Raw genomic sequence first — 18,332 nt, 5'->3', positions numbered from 1 at the left:
AGTGAATACATAAAATAAAAAGAGGCACTGTTAACTCTGAGAAGAACAGATGTGCAGGCACTAATGTTCTATCATGTGACCATTGGAATCATTCAGATAATTCTGTCTAGATCTGGGTGTTCACCAAATGCTACCCGTGTATTTGCATTCTTTGCACAATCAAGAGGGTTTGCAAATTTACTCTTGAAATGATAGCAGAGTTATTTGCTATCCTTTTTTGAGGGTGGGAATTTCACTGCCTTCAAGGTGAAAGCCTGATATTAGTTATCCAGATTCTCCTGATTTTAGTATTGATAAAGTATGAGGCAACCTCATTTGCAACCAGAGGTTCTGTTAACTCCACAGTGTAAAACTATAGGCTTCTAATTTATTTTGGTGAGCAACTTTCACACATTGGCCTGATTTCAAAAGCCCTTTGCAGGCTATTAGTTCAATTTGTGCTCTTCCCTCTCCCCCAGCAGTCCATCGGGCTAGAGGTAAAAAGAGAAGGGAACAACCACAGCTACCGGTTTTGACCCCAACAGCTGCTGGCTTCTGGCCCCCAACTTACCACACCCAAGGGAATGCTGCCTTCATTCAACAGACATAATGGTTGCTCATGCCTGACGCAATGTGTCTTCTAACACTACATCTTTTTATTTATAGCGATTGCAGTCCAAAGTACTAAAGCTAGTTGACATCTCATATGGTGGTGAAAATGGATTCAATCAAGCAATTGAATTGTCCACTGAGGTCCTATCTAATGTGAAATTCATTCAAGAAAAGAAACTAATAGGTATGAATAAAATACTATATTTAATCTGTTATCATAAGCTGACACTCAAGGTTTTTGTAAAGCACAATTTTGGGAAGGGTGTGTTGCCTAGTGGGTAGAGCAAGGGGCAGGCAATAGGTTCTTTAGGATCCCAGTGGATGGAAGACTGGCAGACCTAGATAAAAAAGAAAGTGGTTTATTAAGTGGTTTATTAAGTTTATTAAGTTGTTTAAGCAAGTATTACAATACTACAATACAGCACCTAATAAACAAAAGAAGCCGTCTAGCAGTTACATATCATACTCACTAACCAGTTGCACTTAAGATACCAAGCCAGAAGTGCAAGAACAAAAGGATATTGGGGGAAATAACTGCAAAGGCAAAGTTTGTGGTTCATCTCATTTGCTGCGACGCCCCCAGGTGCAGCAGATCCTTCGCTCAGTTGGTGAGACCAACACTGACCATTCACTGGTAGAACTCAGTGCAAAGGCTTGCCAAGCCTCTGAAGTCAGACACTTAAATAGAGGCTTGCAAGCATGATCTCATAGCAGGTCCTCTCTTATCTGTTGCAGTTGGCACAGTGTCCATCCTCCCTCTGTTCCCAGTGATGAATCAAAATTGTCTGCTGTTGTTTGAATTTATATACTGCCCCATACCCGGAAGTCTCAGGGCAGTTCCATGGCTGGACCAACTACATGACCGCTAGTTGGCTCCTCCTCTCCTCAGGCCACCTGCCAAGTCCTCTGATGTACAGTGGTGCCCCGCAAGACGAATGCCTCGCAAGACGAAAAACCCGCTAGACGAAAGGGTTTTCCGTTTTTGCGTTGCTTCGCTAGACGAATTTCCCTATGGACTTGCTTTGCAAGACGAAAAAGTCTTGCGAGCCCTGCCATTTTTTTCGCTCCCCCCCCCTTTTCTAAGCCGCTAAGCCTTTAATAGCCCCTAAACCGCTGATAGTGCTAAGCCGCTAATAGGGTGCTTCGCAAGACGAAAAAAATGCTAGACGAAGAGACTCGCGGAACGGATTATTTTCGTCTTGCGAGGCACCACTGTATAGCACATCTGATGCCTAATTCTCATGAAATAATGAAGTGAGGGACAAGTCCTTATCTATCTGATGTATAGTCCTAATTATATTGACAGATAGCGACATCTAGTGTCAATTCCTCATCATATAACTATTGTTATTCTAAACAAGCCAGCTTCATAAACCACTGTTTGAAATTGGCATGCTTCAAATAAACCATAGTTAAGACTAACTACAGTCATTCAGGTTTGAACAGCCCAGCAAGGTGTTGGATTCCTCCTTGTAGCATTGCTGAAAGGGGCGGGAAGCAAGTGAGATTGAAGCTTACCAAGACCCATTCTTGTCATGCTAAGCTATGGTTTAGCGTGACTTCTGGACCAGGTCACAGGGTACATAACCTGGTAACTGTGAAAGTGTCAGTGAGTCAACTGTCCATGTACTGCCAAAGTAATTATCTTCCACCTTTCTGAACGTAATCAACATTGACTCCCTAATGTCACAGCAGCGCTGTGATCTTCGTGAAATTTAGTTGCTCTTGTGTTCCAGTCTGCACTGATTAAAAATATGTGTGACGTGTTCATTTCCATCTCTCTTGTTTTCTTTAAATGTAGGCCGATACTTTGATGAGATCAGTCAGGACACAGGAAAATACTGTTTTGGTGTTGAAGACACTCTAAAAGCCTTAGAAATGGGAGCAGTAGAGATCCTGATAGTTTATGAGAACCTGGATATAATGAGATATGTTCTCCATTGCCAAGGCACAGAAGGTACGTAGCTCCTACCTACACAAATATTGGGATCTAGGGGAATAGGAATTGTATGTTAACATGGGTAGATCACAATGTAAAGCAGTTTGGCTCTTAGATGTGCTCACACTGATGGCATTTAACAACACATCAAACATATACATTCTCTCCTTGAAGAATATAGGTGGTCCCGGCTTCTAGCCAGTAGCTTTCTCACACATCCCCCAATATTTTTTGGCCCAGCTTGCATTCTAGTTGCACCTTTTCTCCATAATGTTCCAAGCATGGTGACTGGGCTAAAAATGCCTCTCCACAAAAATTGATGTTCTAGTTCCCTGAGCTTAATAACATTTGGCTTTTCATTTGTCAGGTGCGTGTGCAATCTGATTGTCTTGGGGAATTTTTACTAATATGCCTCTTAAACTTCTCTCTCTCTCTCTCTCTCTCTCTTTCCCCCTTACAGAGGAGAAGATTCTCTATCTGACACCAGAACAAGAAAAAGATAAATCTCACTTCACAGATAAAGAGGTATTTATGCAAAGCCGCATCTTTTTCGTACGTTAGCTACGAAGCAACCTAAGACAGTTGGCATATTAGCTATTGATGGAAGTACAGGAAATAGATTCACTTAGCAATTCTCTTCCATTTTCATCTTTAGACTGGACAGGAACACGAGCTGATAGAAAGCATGCCTCTGCTTGAGTGGTTTGCGAACAACTACAAGAAGTTTGGAGCCACGTTGGAGATCGTGACAGATAAGTCACAGGAAGGATCCCAGTTTGTGAAAGGATTTGGAGGAATTGGAGGTAATTGGAAAGGGGAAATGGCAGAGTGGTGTGTTTCTTGTAATCCACAATTGCAGCACCCTACATTACTTTAGTGAATTCTTACAACTGTTAAATATAATTATTATTATTATTACTATCCCGGCCAGGGCCGGGCTCAGGGCAGCTAACACCAAATATAAATTACAATAAAATGTAATAGGGAAAAAAACAGTTAATTAAAATATGGCTTAAAATACAGCTTTAAAATGCAGCCTCATTTTAGTAGTAGCCCATAAATCAAGACCATAAAGGGAGGAAACATCAGATATTCACCCGAGCCAGCTATCCATGCTGGTCCTACATGGGCCAGCAAAAAAAACTATGGGAAAATTTATATACCAAATCCCATATAAGGGGTCAGAGTGAGTCTAAGTCGAAGGCCAGGCAGAACAGCTCCGTCTTGCAGGCCCTGTGGAAAGATGTCAAGTCCTGCAGGGCCCTGGTCTCTTGTGGCAGAGCGTTCCACCAAGTTGGGGCCAGTGCTGAAAAGGCCCTGGCCCTAGTTGAAACCAATCTAACCTCCTTGAGGCTTGGGACCTCCAAATTATTGTTATTTATGGACCTTAACATACCAGGAGAGGCAGTCCTGTAGGTACGAGGGTCTTAGGCTGCATATAAGTATCTGTGTTTGAGGCAGTTGTGGTTCATGCTGCTTTGTGATAGCTCAAAGTGATAATAGAATAATGAGATTGCATATTCATGAAAACAAATTCAGATTCAGTACAGATCTGCTGTATCTTTATGTCCACCTTCTCTCATGGATGCTTCCCATGCTCCTATCTTTCATTCCCAAGTCCGTTAACAAGCTTTTCAGGATAATCTTGGAGGAATTGCAGCATAGAGAGGGACTTATGTCCCCATAAGGGGACACAACCTGTAACCAGGAAAGGGGTATGGTTTTCCTTGGGGCAGTATGTCCTGTATGCTCCACCCAGAGCAGAAACCGTACATTCTACCGAGCACAGAGGGAATCAGTCTACAAGTAACTCATCTTACAGAGAGAGACCCCAATAGTGCATACACGGACACATCTCTGTCAATATTTTATAACCGATGGAGAATAACTAAATGTGATAATTTCCCAGCACTCTTGTTGGCTGCTGGTCAAAATGACAGGAATTTAAAGGCTGGGTTTGGTTTTTTTGTTTTAGTTATATTGTAGATATATACGAATCAAAACTTTTAAATGTGAAAAAATAATAATAAAGGTTACAAAAAAGAAAAAAGGGGGACTACTTCTTCATCTGAAGGCAGCCCTGTTCAGGGAAGTTTTTAACATTTAACGCTGTATTGTTTTTAATACTTGATTGGAAGCCGCCCAGAGTGGCTGAGGAAACTCAGCCAGATGGGTGGGGTATAAATAATAAATTATTATTATTATTATTGTTATTGTTATTCTTCGTTTGCACATACAGTATAGGCTCGTTCAATGTTGGCTTCTCTCACTACAGATAACAGGCCTTTTATTTCTCAGAATTGAACCCCAAATTTCAACTTCAGTTGGGCCAGACTGTGAATGCTTGCTTGTTAAGGCTGGAATAATTCTTTGCCACCTCCTCTGACTTTAGATTTGTCTTGTCAGTCAAATGCTTCACTTGAAGAATTCACCTGCCAGCTTATGCACAGGTCTCTTCCCACGTTGCAGCTTTACACTGGTCTTTCCGAGAAATGGAATCAATAGAGGTGGAAAGGAAATATGTACAGCCGTCTTCTTTCAACTCCGGGGTACAAAGTGTTTGTAACATCTCCCTTCTAATGTTTATTTCCAAAGGTATCTTGCGGTACCGAGTGGACTTCCAGGGAATGGAATACCAAGGAGGAGACGATGAATTTTTTGACCTTGATGACTACTAGGTAGTCGACCTGGGTCTGGCAAAACGTGCCTCACCCCTCCAGCATCCAACCCAAGGAGAAAGCTTGCGATGGAATACAAAACAGATCCCTGCCTTAGAATTGGAGTTTTTCCAGAACTTTATCCAGAACACCGGGTTTAAAAGAAGAAGAAAGAAGCAAACCCTACTGATTTGTCATAGTGTCAGTACAGCAGCAATCTACTAAGTTTCTATAATGCCATTTTGGACTAATTAAAAAAAAAATCCCAGTTTTTACTTTTACTTAATGGTGAAATTGGTTGCTCTTGTATTTTATGAAAATGATTTTTTTAACCTTCATGCTACATTAACTGCTGTAAAACCTTCATTTGAAAAATTAATAGATTATACTGGTTTGTTTCTTAAATTGATTGGAGGCAATTAAGTCGCTGCGTTTTGCAGTGAGACGACCCATTTACATGGCGTTCTTGGCTTAGACTGCGGAAGAAGAACCTTAGGAGGTGCACCCATTGCTCTTGGTCTACAGGGGTGGAAGTAAAAGAAATTGAACCCTTATGGCATGCCAGCTTTCAGAGGTGCGATGTGTAAATTCAGACAGCCTGGGAGCTCCACCCACTTTAATCTTTGACTGCAAAAGCGCTGCTTGTTTCAATCAAGAAGTATGTCTCATTTGTTGCAATCAAAATGCCAGGGTCTCGGCAGGCTTGATTGGGGATTATGAGTCGTGTGGCCTTCACTCTTCCCTCTTGTCAGTCAATAAACAGTTTCCACAAGCAAGCTAATGCTTCTTATGCTTGGTTCTATTCTTTACTAGGGTTTGGGAGGTGTTGTTGTTTTTTTTTAGTTCTGCTTTGGGACTGCATAAGCTGCCTTGGTGTGAGTTAACATCAAAATTTCACAAACTGCTTTAAATGCAAGTAGCTAGCAAAATGTGACTGATGTCAACCTTGGCACTGGGGGCTGTGAAGCAGCTGTAGAAATTAGCAAGTTCTCTCTTTTTTCAGAAGCTTGGCGCCAAAGGTTCACTTTAAACACTGTGGGATGGCTCACGCAAGGCAGTTAGCTCACTTTCCCGAATCCCCCTGGGACTGTCTGGTTTTCTAAAGGATACTCTTGATATTTTAGTGCCTAGCTGTGTTCACATTTTCCTCTTGTCCTTCATGTATTGGTCAAACTCCCCAGCTGGCAAACTTTGCATATCGTTCCAATAATCCTGTCTCACTTGAACTGGAGGGCGGGTTTGTCTTAACGTAAACCTCCTCACAGTGTATTCTTAAAAAGAGGTCCAAAATGACTTTCTGTCAATGTGAGCAATAGAATTTGTATCTTTTTATAACTCCGCAAGCAGGCAGTGTGTGTGATTGTCCACAAGAAGTGTTCACGTAGGGTGAAGTCTCTTCCAAAAGCAGTACACTTGGATTTTGCCATTGTAAATGGGTCTGCTGTGACATGACAAGAGCAGAAAAATTGGGTGTAAATTTACATTTTTTGAATATACTGCTTGTTTCACATTTAGGGTATGCAGCTCCTTTTTTTGTAGTTTTATTTTTACTATTTAAGTTTGGAAATGATGCCAAATTTTTGTATCTCTTTAATCAATGTGTTATATCTGGTGATATATATTGCATTATATATTGATGTGTATATCAATATATACCGATATGTATTACACTTACACAAACACATTAAAAGGGTGAGAATCCTAGCCTTTTGCATACTACATAGCCTCTTCAGAGAGCTCCCAAGCAGTGATATCTTGGTGTTGTGATGTACAGAATGGAGAAGAGTATTAAACCATATTTAAGAATATACCCTGGATTCCTGATTTTATTTGACTCGGGGAAGGATTGCAATAGTGAGTTACTATGAACCAAACAGTAAGATTGGCTAGTGCCTGATACTAAACAATTGCACCAGCGTATCTGGCAATAGGTCAGCGGTGCCTTTAGCACAGTGTTTTCCATACTTGAGTCTCAAACTGTTTTTTGGACAACAATTCCCATCATCCCTGACCACTGGTCCTGCTAGCTAGGGATGATGGGAGTTGTAGTCCAAAAACAGCTGTAGGCCCAAGTTTGGGAAACACTGCTTTAACACACCAGCATATTGTTGCTACCCAAGTGGACACCACTAAAAGCTAGATTTTAAACATATATTGGCTGGTTGGTCTTCCAAAACAAACTACTGTCTCAGAATACGTCGATGCCAAAATGGGCTCTGACCCAGAAAAGCTATACATTTGTTAGCCTTTAAGGTGCCATAAGCAACTTCCAAGATTTTGCAGCAATTGGCTGGCACACAACAACTCCTTTTGGCATTCGTCTCAGATGTGTCTGTAGCTGTCACTGCAATGCTTCGCACTAGCTCTTTTACTCAGTACTGTTCTGTTTTCTAGGTCATGTTGACACATTCCTCTCGGATGCCCTGCTTGATAGCTGTTTGGTACAGAATTGCCGCAGTATTCGTCCAGCAGCATGAGAAGACATAATTTAGCTTGAGACACAAACACAATCTGGCTTGACATTTTTCTATGGCTGTAAGGTCCCTACCAGGCACACTTGACAAGCAGTAATTGCTAGGGGACCCTGACTGTGATCATATAAGTACAGTGGTACCTCAGGTTACAGATGCTTCAGGTTACAGACTCCGCTAACCCAGAAATAGTACCTTGGGTTAAGATCTTCGCTTCAGGATGAGAACAGAAATCGAGTGGCGGAGGCGGGAGGCCCCATTAGCTAAAGTGGTGCTTCAGGTTAAGAACAGTTTCAGGTTAAGAACGGGCCTCCAGAACGAATTAAGTTCTTAACCCAAGGTACCACTGTAGTCCCAAGTCCCTCAGGATCTTGTGTTTCTTGCCCTAAACTGCAATGAACTCCACCAAGCACCCAGCAAAGAAGTCTCAATATAGAATGGGGATGGCTGATCTTCAGATATTGCCACTGTTCCTTGCCATTGGCCATGCGTGCTGGGGTGCCAACAAGCCACAGAGTAGCTACCCCTGATATAGAGGAGTCCTCCTTGAGCTATGAATAGCTGTTTACTGGCAGAGGAAGCAAAGTAAGATAAAAGGCCAGTTGGAATCAAGTCCCTGGATAGCTCAGTTGGTTAGAGCATGGTGCTGTTAACGCCAAAGTTGCAGGATTGGTCCCGAACAGCTGTATATACCTGCATTGCAAGGGGTTTGGATTAGATGTTCCTCAGGGACTCTTACAATTCTATGACTCTATGACATGGGTAGGCAAACTAAGGCCCAGGGGCTGGATCCGGCCCAATCACCATCTAAATCCGGCCCATGGACAGTCCGGCAATCAGCCAGTTTGGTCATGATGTATGTAGGTCCCAATCATTCTAATCCACCATGCTGCTCCCCACGTTCTGAAAAAAACTTGATTTTTAACATACCCTTTCGGATTCTTATCTACCGTGCTCAATAATCACTGTACCTACTAACTAAAGCATGGGTAGGCAAACTAAGGCCCGGGGGCCGGATCTGGGCCAATCGCTTTTTAAATCCGGCCTGTGGACGGTCTGGGAATCTGTGTTTTTACATGAGTAGAATGTGTGCTTTTATTTTAAATGCATCTCTGGGTTATTTGGGGGGCATAGGAATTGGTTCATTTCCCTCTCAAAATAATAGTCCGGCCCCCCACAAGGTCTGAGGGACAGTGGACCGGCCCCCTGCTGAAAAAGTTTGCTGACCCCTGCTCTATGACTTTGCAAAGTCAGAAGCCACCCTGCCCTAAATGATGTGTAAGCTCAAACTTCACAAAACCACTAGGTGGCACAAGCAGATGAGGGAAACCCAAACCACATAGTACAGGATGATACAAGTTTTGGTTTGGATCTTATCTTACCTGTGTCCCCCATTGCATTGCTCTGTAGCATCTTTCCTCTCCCCAAAATGAACTGACAGGAATTCAGGAATGATCTGGGCTAGAATAGGGAAGGGGATGTTGGCAGAAAGCACCTCCCTTTCTGTGAACAGAAGAGCAAACAGATCTGAGGTTATAATAGCCATCATTGATGAGCAGCCTCTTGCAGCAAGGGCACTTTTTAACAAGTCATTTCTGGAAGACTGAACACCTCCACCATGTTATCCTGCAATCGGTGTCTTCCATTCATGTAACTGGGCTGAAATAAGGTTGCTCTCTTTCCTTTTGCCTTTGTCATCACCTTCAATTTAGGCCAGGCATGTCCAAAGTCCGTTTTGGGGGCCTAATCTGGCCTGCTGGTTGATCTAATCCAGCCCCCATTGCAGTATATGTCCTGGGTTAAAATCCTAAAAAAAGCTCAGCAACTTCAGTCCTAAAAAGAGCTCAACAGCTCTGGGCTTAAATCCTTTTTAAAAAGCTCAATTTCAATCCTAAAAAAAACTCGACAACTTCAGTTAGCCCTCATGCATGTGCACTTCATCAAATCTGGCCCTCTTTGAAAAAAGTTTGGGCACCCCTGGTGGTTTAGGCTGATTGTAAGAGCATGCAACCTTTTGAATTTCACAGAATAGAAATTTCAGGTGAAATGGGAAGGGAGCCAAATCTTTGGCCTTTCAAAGCTGATCTAAAAAAAATAAAAAATCATTGCTGTTTAACTACCTGCTTATTTTGCGTCCGGTGAATATTGTCACTCCTAGGCTGGGTCCAGGCCACCAGCTTTGCTAGCTGCAAGTTGTGAAAGAGTAAATGGATGGCTATTTGGTGCATGTGTATGTGTCTACACCAAAGGAAGACTGCAGCTCTCCCCACATTCTCTCCCCATGGAAAAAGAGCGTTCCTGAATACATGTTGTTGGCATCCATCTGTCTCGAGACAGTGGCGTGCGCCTCCGGGGGTGAAGTCAAACTGCTGCCTTAGCAGCACTGAAGTGACCTCCCCAGGGCACAATCCTTGGCAGTGTCTATGAGGGGTCCTGGCCTGCCCAGACGATAAGACTGCCCTCAGCCTCACTGATGTGACCCAAAGGGAAGCAGACCAAGACGTTTGGCACCAACTTGGCTGCAGTTGTTTGGCAGGAGGTGTACAGGCTGCCATCTAATTGTCTTCGGGACTCCACTCTGGAGTTTGTATAGGGTTTGCTCCTTAACCTTTTCTTCTCCTGAAGATACCCCCCAAAGCAGTGGAGGTTTAGGATCAGAGTTTTCCTTCTCCTAGATGGGCTACCTTTCCAGGTTGCAGAGCCCTGGATACTGCCAGGGAGATAAAGTCCATCATGGCCCCAAGCCGTCTGCCGGACATCCATCGATCTCCCGTAGGCACGCAATATCATTGATTAGCGACATGAGTTTCTAGAAAATAACTTGCCACATTCCAGAGCTCATGCACACCCTTATCAGCAGATAATGCACAGCCAAAAGTCGCACTCAGGAGAGCATTATTTACAAGCTTTATTCAGCGTTGATCAGAACAAAGAAAGACATGACTGCCTGCGACAGTGTCTCAGACAGAGAGAGAAACGAAAGCAACAGAAAACATAAACATCCTGTGAACAGGAAATACGCAGGCTGTGACACACACATCCTGCTCCCTTTTAAGGTGGAAAGGAAATATCCTAACAATCTGCCCCTCACTTCCCTCTACAGCGGGTACAAAAACTGCCTTCTTAACTGTAGGACCCACAAAATTGGTCTCATGTGCTCAATCCACCAGAGCCTGTCTTCGCAAGCCGGGGAAGTCCCCAACTCACCAAGGGTTGGAGACCCATCGGCGAACGCTCGCCCGGTTTAGCTTTCCAGTCAAAGCCGTTTCCTGGACTGCGGCTACTATTGCATGCTGACAGCTTCTAAGAGCCACAGGTGAGAGCTGAGTGCAAAGGACCCCAGGGGGAGCACGATGTGCCCCCCACCAAAGGTACTGGTAAAGGTAAAGGGACCCCTGACTGTTAGGTCCAGTAGTGGACGACTCTGGGGTTGCGTACAGCTTCCAGGTCATGTGGCCAGCATGACTAAACCGCTTCTGGTGGACCAGAGCAGCGCATGGAAACGTTGTTTACCTTCCCGCCGGAGTGGTACCTATTTATCTACTTGCACTTTGACATCCTTTCGAACTGCTAGGTTGACAAGAGCTGGGACCGAGCAACGGGAGCTCACCCCATCACGGGGATTCGAACCACCAACCTTCCAATCGGCAAGCCCTAGGCTCTGTGGTTTAGACCACAGCACCACCCGCGTCCAGAGCTACTACCTCTCCTCTATCACGCACCCCTCCTGCATGCATACATATAAACATGCACACTAGATATAAATAAGTCTGTTATTTCCAGTGTGAAAGATTTATTTTTTCCTGGCAACCTGTGAGAAGGCAGGGCTGAGCAACTGCAGGTGGGTTAACAACTTGATGTTCACCACCCAGCCGTGTGCCTATCCCTTCCATTCTATTTTTTCCCCACTCAAAATTTTTTATGGATTTTCAAAATTCATGACAAACATATAAAAGAAAGCATCAAAAAGAAAAACAAGCAAACATAAATCCTAACTGTAATAATTCCATTTTTGTTAACATTGTTGGGTGGCTTCCTCAAATCCCCCTGGCTGAATTTCCGTTTATATCATTGTAGCAGTTTTCCAAAACTAATTTCAACTAAAATTTGCTTAGTCAATTAACCTTTTTCTTTTCACTTTAACTTTACACATATTATTCTATAACATCACATATTTAAATCCTAGGCCAATCTGATACTTGAAAGTAATTCTATTTAAGTTATCTTAACATATTTAGCTAAATAGTCTTTAAATTTCTTCGATTCCTCTTGGTATTCCTCCTCCTTCTGGTCGCAGACTCTTCCGGTCAGGTCGGCTAGCTCCCCAAAGTCCATCATCTTCATCTGCCATTCCTCCACTGTTGGTACTTCTTGTAATTTCCAGTTTTTGGCCAACAAAATTCTAGCTGCAGTTGTGGCGTACAAAAACAATCTAACATCCTTCTTGGGCAATCCTGAACCTGTTATTCCAAGTAGAAAGGCTTCTGGTTTCTTAATAAATGTATATATTTCAACATCTTTTTCAATTCATTATGAATCTTTTCCCAGAAGTCTTTCACCTTGGGACAGGTCCACCACATATGATAGAATGTATCTTCTTTTTCTTTGCATTTCCAACCTAGATTATCACTCTTATGGTAAATCTTTGCTAGTTTTACAGGGGTTAAGAACCATCTATACATCATTTCCATAACATTTTCCTTTAACACCGTACATGCAGTGAACTTGACCCCTTTCCTCCACAACCTTTCCCAATCTTCAAACATTATGTTATGTCGGACATCTCTTCCCCAATTTTTCACCACAGATTTCACTTGTTCATCCTTTGTGTGCCACTCCAACAATATCCCTTCCGTTCTAGGCAAAATTTGAAAGCAAAACTCGCATCTGACTCCCTTCTTCCCCTCCAAGTCTGGTGATGTCATAGTGGAGGGTTTATGATGGAAGGCAATGTCTCCCCTTGCTCAGTGGTTCTGAGCGCTTTCTGAAGGAAGCGGCTGGGTTGCTGCGCTAAGGCTGGGTAGGTCTTTCTGTGGTAAGGACTCGGCGGGTTGGGCTTGGATAGTGTTTGAATCAGTTTGGTTTGCTCTCGGTTTCTGACACTAGCCACTGAATCCAGAATAAGGAGCCATGTAAGAAATGGTTCTCCCAAGATCTGATACAAGGATCAATAACTTCTTTAATGCTACCGTATTTTTCACTCCATAAGATGCACCTGACTATAAGACACACATAGTTTTTAGAGGAAAACAAGGGAAAAAATACAGTGGTACCTCGGGTTATATACGATTCAGGTTACAGACTCTGCTAACCCAGAAATAGTACCTCGGGTTAAGAACTTTGCTTCAAGATGAGAACAGAAATCATGCTCCGGCAGCAGGAGGAGGCCCCATTAGCTAAAGTGGTGTCTCAGGTTAAGAACAGTTTCAGGTTAAGAACGGATCTCCGGAACGAATTAAGTACGTAACCAGAGGTACCACTGTATTCTGAACGAAACAGTGGATGTATGATTTTTGTGGTTCATGCTGTGGCCACAGACATGTGATTTGACAGTGAGTTTGGGGTAGCCCAATGCAAAAATCCCGAGAATCCATGTGGATCTGTGCTTTGTAACCATGTTTTTGCGCCATTGCATCTTATGGAGTGAAAAATACGGTAAGTCTGCTAGAAGGTATAATTGGGTTGGTTGGTTGGTTGGAGGCCTTAAATCTGCAGTGTACCATAATTCTGGTCGGGTTATTGTTCACAATTGTGCGGCTGTATGCTCAGACTTTTCCAGCAAAGAGCTTTGGGGTTCTTGAGCGATGATTCCTGCGTTGCACTACATGACCCTTTAGGTCCCCTCCAACTTTACAATTCTATGATCTGCATGATGGTTTTTCCCTCTTTGTTAAATGATAGCAATGCAGTTCTTTGGGCATTATGCAAGTCCACAAGGTGGACTCTTCTATAACTGTTCCACCTGCTTGTCCTTTATTTCTATGGTAGTTTCCAAAAGAGCATTGCTAGTTTCCCCCATTGTAGCTTTCAGAGGCTGGAGCTGAGTGATACCCAAAGTTCGCATGCAAGCTTAAAAAAATCACAAACACTGTTGTTTTAGGTTCAAAATCAGGAAATTGGGCTACCATCCTATTATCCTCTGGGAGTAAGCCCTTTTGAGTTCAGTGAGTTGATATGCAAAGGACTGCACGGCTGGTTTCTGAAGGTTTATCTGATGCTTGCTTTTTTACCAAAAACTTAGCTGCTGAAATGTGTTGTTGTTGTCTGAAGTCAACACATTCCTCAAGCAAAATAGATGACACAAAATAGAAGAGACTGAAGTTGACAACTAAGCCTGGTTTTTTATTTAAGGACACAAAGTAGCTCTGAGATCGTAGACAAATTTCCCAGAGGAAAGAGCAAGATGTGTTTTGATTCATCTGAAAGGGTCAAATTGAGGCTGAAAGGGTCAAATTGAGACAAATTTCAGAATATTCGCTCGGTTTTTCATTTCTTTCTCATTACCCAGATATGGATAAATAGTGCCTGGATAGTTTGGGGTCAGGCTAGGCTACTATTAGGTAGAGACGGGCAGCAGGTGATACTGAGGGGACAGGAAATTGTTGTGAGAGAGCTGTGTGTCATGTTTGTGCCCCTAAAGCTAACTGGCTGCCTTCAGATGGTGGATGCATCATTCTTCTCCCATCTTATCCTTACAACAACTCTGTGAGGCAGACCAGACTGATAGCGACTTGCCCTAAGGTTGGCCCATGATCCTCATCCTTTAGCGGTGACTAAAAACTATAATAATAATAATAATAATAATAATAATAATAATAATAATAATAATAATTATTATTATTATTATTATTATTATTATTATTATTATTATTTATACCCCACCCATCTGGCTGAGTTTCCCCAGCCACTCTGGGCGGCTCCCAATCGAGTTTTAAAAACAATACAGCATTAAATATTAAAAACTCCCCCTAAACAGGGCTGCCTTCAGATGTCTTTTAAAGATAGCATAGCTGCTTATTTCCTTCACATCTGATGGAGGGCGTTCCACAGGGCTGGCGCCACTACCGAGAAGGCCCTCTGTCTGGTTCCTGGTAACCTCCCTTCTCGCAATGAGGGAACCGCCAGAAGGCCCTCGGCCCTGGATCTCAGTGTCCGGGTTGAACGATGGCGGTGGAGACGCTCCTTCAGGTATACTGGACCGAGGCCGTTTAGGGCCTTAAAGGTCAGCACCAACACTTTGAGTTGTGCTCAGAAACGTCCTGGGAGCCAATGCAGATCTCTCAGGACCGGTGTTCTGTGGTCCCGGTGGCCAGTCCCAGTCACCAGTCTAGGTGCCGCATTTAAAAGAAGTGCTTCACAAGTGTCTGTCCCCGGGTGCTAGCTCAGAGCAATATCTGCCAGCCATCTCTGGCAATTCTTGAGGCGATCAGCACTTGCTATGTCGACGGCATCACATTTCCTCCCGAGTGACCTTGGCCGTTCATCGTAGCACCTGAACTTTTAATTGCCATCGGCTTCTCTCCCTATGCTTATGAATGCACCAATCCACCCGACAGCTTCTCTCGCTGCCAGGGCCCATCGGAGAGCAAGTTCAAGCTGTCAGCCTACATCACACTGATGGAACGGATAAAGGATCATGACTAGCTGGCTGGGAGCAGGAGCCGACAGCTATGTTAGCTGACGGGCGTTTGGGGAAACAAGTCTCTGCTAACAATGCACTTTGCAGCTTTCGAGATCGGATGGGGCCCGTCTGCCACAACCCTGCTGTCAATCTGTGTGTCAGAATTCCTTGGTGAGTGTGCTTTGCTCAATGGGTCCCTTCCTCTTTCATCTGGGAGTATTCCATCCATACTTAACCAAGATGAAAAGATCTCTACAAAACTCCCAGCACCAGGGGAAGCAAGTTTCTGGTGCCCTTGACATGGGCTTTCATTAGCAAAATGTTAGAACGGACTGTCCCACTTAAACTGCAGGGCTCTGGAGCATAGGGATGAGAGAATCTGTCGTTTTCAGTTTCTCCAAGGTTCTCATTTTTCCAGCCAAAGTCAGTTCTCCATAATCCTTTGTGATTTATTTATTTTTAAAACACCCTCATGAACCTCTTAGTGTGAATTCCTACTAATATACACGTTTTTGTCTGCAGTTTTGCCTTTTGCAAACCAATCCATGAAGCATGTTTTGTATGTTGCTTTCCCTAATGTGTTTCACTAGTACAGTAGTACCTCGGGTTACTGATGCTTCAGGTTACATACGCTTCAGGTTACACACGCCGCTAACCCAGAAAAAGTGCTTCAGGTTAAGAACTTTGCTTCAGGATAAGAACAGAAATCGGGCTCCGGCGGCGTGGCGGCAGCAGGAGGCCCCATTAGCTAAAGTGGTGCTTCAGGTTAAGAAAAGTTTCAGGTTAAGAACGGAACTCCGGAACAAATTAAGTATTTAACCCGAGGTACCACTGTATATGCTCTTCTGTGCACATTAGTTGGGGGGAGAATTGCATTGCAAAATTCAAAAATGTGCAAATTTCGAAGGCCGGCTGTGTTTCAGTTCACATGCTTTTTCAGAAAATGTGAACTAGGCATGTTCACCTTTAAATACAAACTGGATTAATTTCTCCCCCATCTCTACTGGAGGGTTTCTGAATGGGCCCTTATGTAAACAATGGGGTGGTGGTGAAAAACCACACAATTCCTGTGTAAGTATCAAATTAGCACAGGACAGATTGAGCAGGATTTGAGCCTTTCTCCCTGATATCCCAGGCTATGGTTCTTTCCCCACACCCCTCTTTGGTGGGAAATATTTTACAACCAATAAAGGCACCCCATGCATGGTGGCACAGTCCATGGTACAGGCCCTTCAAATTTCTACCACCTCATTATAGACCAGGTCTAAGCTAGGGATAGGGACACGGGTGGTGCTGTGGGTTAGAGCCTAGGACTTGCCGATCAGAAGGTCAGCGGTTCGAATCCCCGCGAAGGGGTGAGCTCCCATTGCTCGGCCCCTGCTCCTGCCAACCTAGCAGTTTGAAAGCACGTCAAAGTGCAAGTAGATAAATAGGTACCGCTCCGGCGGGAAGGTAAACGGCGTTTCCGTGCGCTGCTCTGGTTCGCCAGAAGCAGCTTAGTCATGCTGGCCACATGACCTGGAAGCTGTACGCCAGCTCCCTTGGCCAATAAAGCGAGATGAGCGCCGTAACCCCAGAGTCAGCCACAACTGACAACTTTACCTTTACCTTTACCTTTAAGCTAGGGGTATTTAAAACCACTTTTTGGGGCTCCATGATAACTGCAGATGGAGACAGCAGTCACGAAATTAAAAGACGCCTGCTCCTTGGGAGAAAGGCGATGGCAAACCTAGACAGCATCTTAAAAAGCAGAGACATCACCTTGCCAACAAAGGTCCGTATAGTTAAAGCCATGGTTTTCCCAGTAGTGATGTATGGAAGTGAGAGCTGGACCATCAAGAAGGCTGATCGCCGAAGAATTTATGCTTTTGAATTATGGTGCTGGAGGAGACTCTTGAGAGTCCCATGGACTGCAAGAAGATCAAACCTCTCCATTCTTAAGGAAATTAGCCCTGAGTGCTCACTGGAAGGACAGATCGTGAAGTTGAGGCTCCAATACTTTGGCCACCTCATGAGAAGAGAAGACTCCCTGGAAAAGACCCTGATGTTGGGAAAGATGGAGGGCACAAGGAGAAGGGGACGACAGAGGACAAGATGGTTGGACAGTGTTCTCGAAGCTACAAACATGAGCCTGACCAAACTGTGGGAGGCAGTAGAAGACAGGAGTGCCTGGCGTGCTCTGGTCCATGGGGTCACGAAGAGTCGGACACGACTAAACGACTAAACAACAACAACAATTTAAAACCACTGGTCTGAATTCTCCTGGGGAATCCCATTCCTTTACCAACTCTGTAGGAGAGGGTAGCTCAGAAGAAGTCACCAGCAATCATATTAAGAGACTGGCAAGTGGTCTGTCTACTCTACAATGGAGTTGTTGAAGAGTTGGTTGGCAATCCTGCCCACAAGCTCAGTGGTGAAAACCCCTATTTTCATTCAAACCTTGGCCAAGCATGGAGACCAGATATATAGGATGGATGAGCATGCTATGTAAATTCACTGCAGTTATTATTATCCGCACAATATTTTAAATATACTGACAGATGGAACATCACTGAACGTAAAGGTTAACGTTGCTAAAGTTATAACCACCAGTGGAATCTCTTTTAAACAAATTAGGTATTGGTGCAGAATTCAGACACTGAGAAAACAGAAAAGCATACAAAACAAAGCAAAACTTTGCCTGGGCACTGATGGCAGTCAGTGCACAGGCAAGCTGCAGAGACCTTTAGTTGCTTTTGTAAAAGAATTGAAATCAAACAATTCAGTAAGAATTAGCTCTCCCCAGACAGACTCTCTGACCTACAAATTCAAAATGGACACCTGGGATCAGAGAAATTCTAGACTAGTCAAAAGCAAATTACAAAACAGATCAAAGCCCAAAGTCATGGGACAAACTTGAAAGAAAGAAAAAGATTAAATAAGGGAGGGGTGACATAATTTTTAGCTAACTCCAGACCTCAGTTCTCAGGGAGCCCCAGCGTTACTTGATCGTCTAAGATGTAAAGTAATTTCTTGAACAATGAAGAGCCTTGTGGTACCTTAAAGACTAATGA

General features: G+C 43.6%; 2 protein-coding genes across 2 annotated transcripts in view; both read left to right on the top strand.

The window, feature by feature from the left end:
- Nucleotides 1-6,995, top strand: part of ETF1 (eukaryotic translation termination factor 1) — a 30,132-nt gene extending 23,137 nt beyond the window's left edge. Inside the window, exons 7-11 of the mRNA XM_082218436.1 lie at nt 646-775; nt 2,393-2,548; nt 2,991-3,055; nt 3,186-3,333; nt 5,126-6,995. Coding sequence (XP_082074562.1) covers nt 646-775; nt 2,393-2,548; nt 2,991-3,055; nt 3,186-3,333; nt 5,126-5,208 — 582 coding nt within the window. The 3' untranslated portion in view covers nt 5,209-6,995. The remainder of the gene's footprint in view (nt 1-645; nt 776-2,392; nt 2,549-2,990; nt 3,056-3,185; nt 3,334-5,125) is intronic.
- Nucleotides 6,996-15,202: 8,207 nt separating this feature from the next.
- Nucleotides 15,203-18,332, top strand: part of FBXW11 (F-box and WD repeat domain containing 11) — a 102,282-nt gene continuing 99,152 nt past the window's right edge. Inside the window, exon 1 of the mRNA XM_082216392.1 lies at nt 15,203-15,450. The gene's annotated coding sequence lies outside the window, so the exon portion shown is untranslated. The remainder of the gene's footprint in view (nt 15,451-18,332) is intronic.

The sequence above is a fragment of the Podarcis vaucheri genome (genome assembly GCF_965113315.1).
Source record: "Podarcis vaucheri genome assembly, chromosome: 3".
In the NCBI taxonomy this organism is placed as follows: domain Eukaryota; kingdom Metazoa; phylum Chordata; class Lepidosauria; order Squamata; family Lacertidae; genus Podarcis; species Podarcis vaucheri.
Note: the sequence above shows the minus strand (reverse complement) of the source record. Positions and strands in the feature narration are given on the sequence as shown.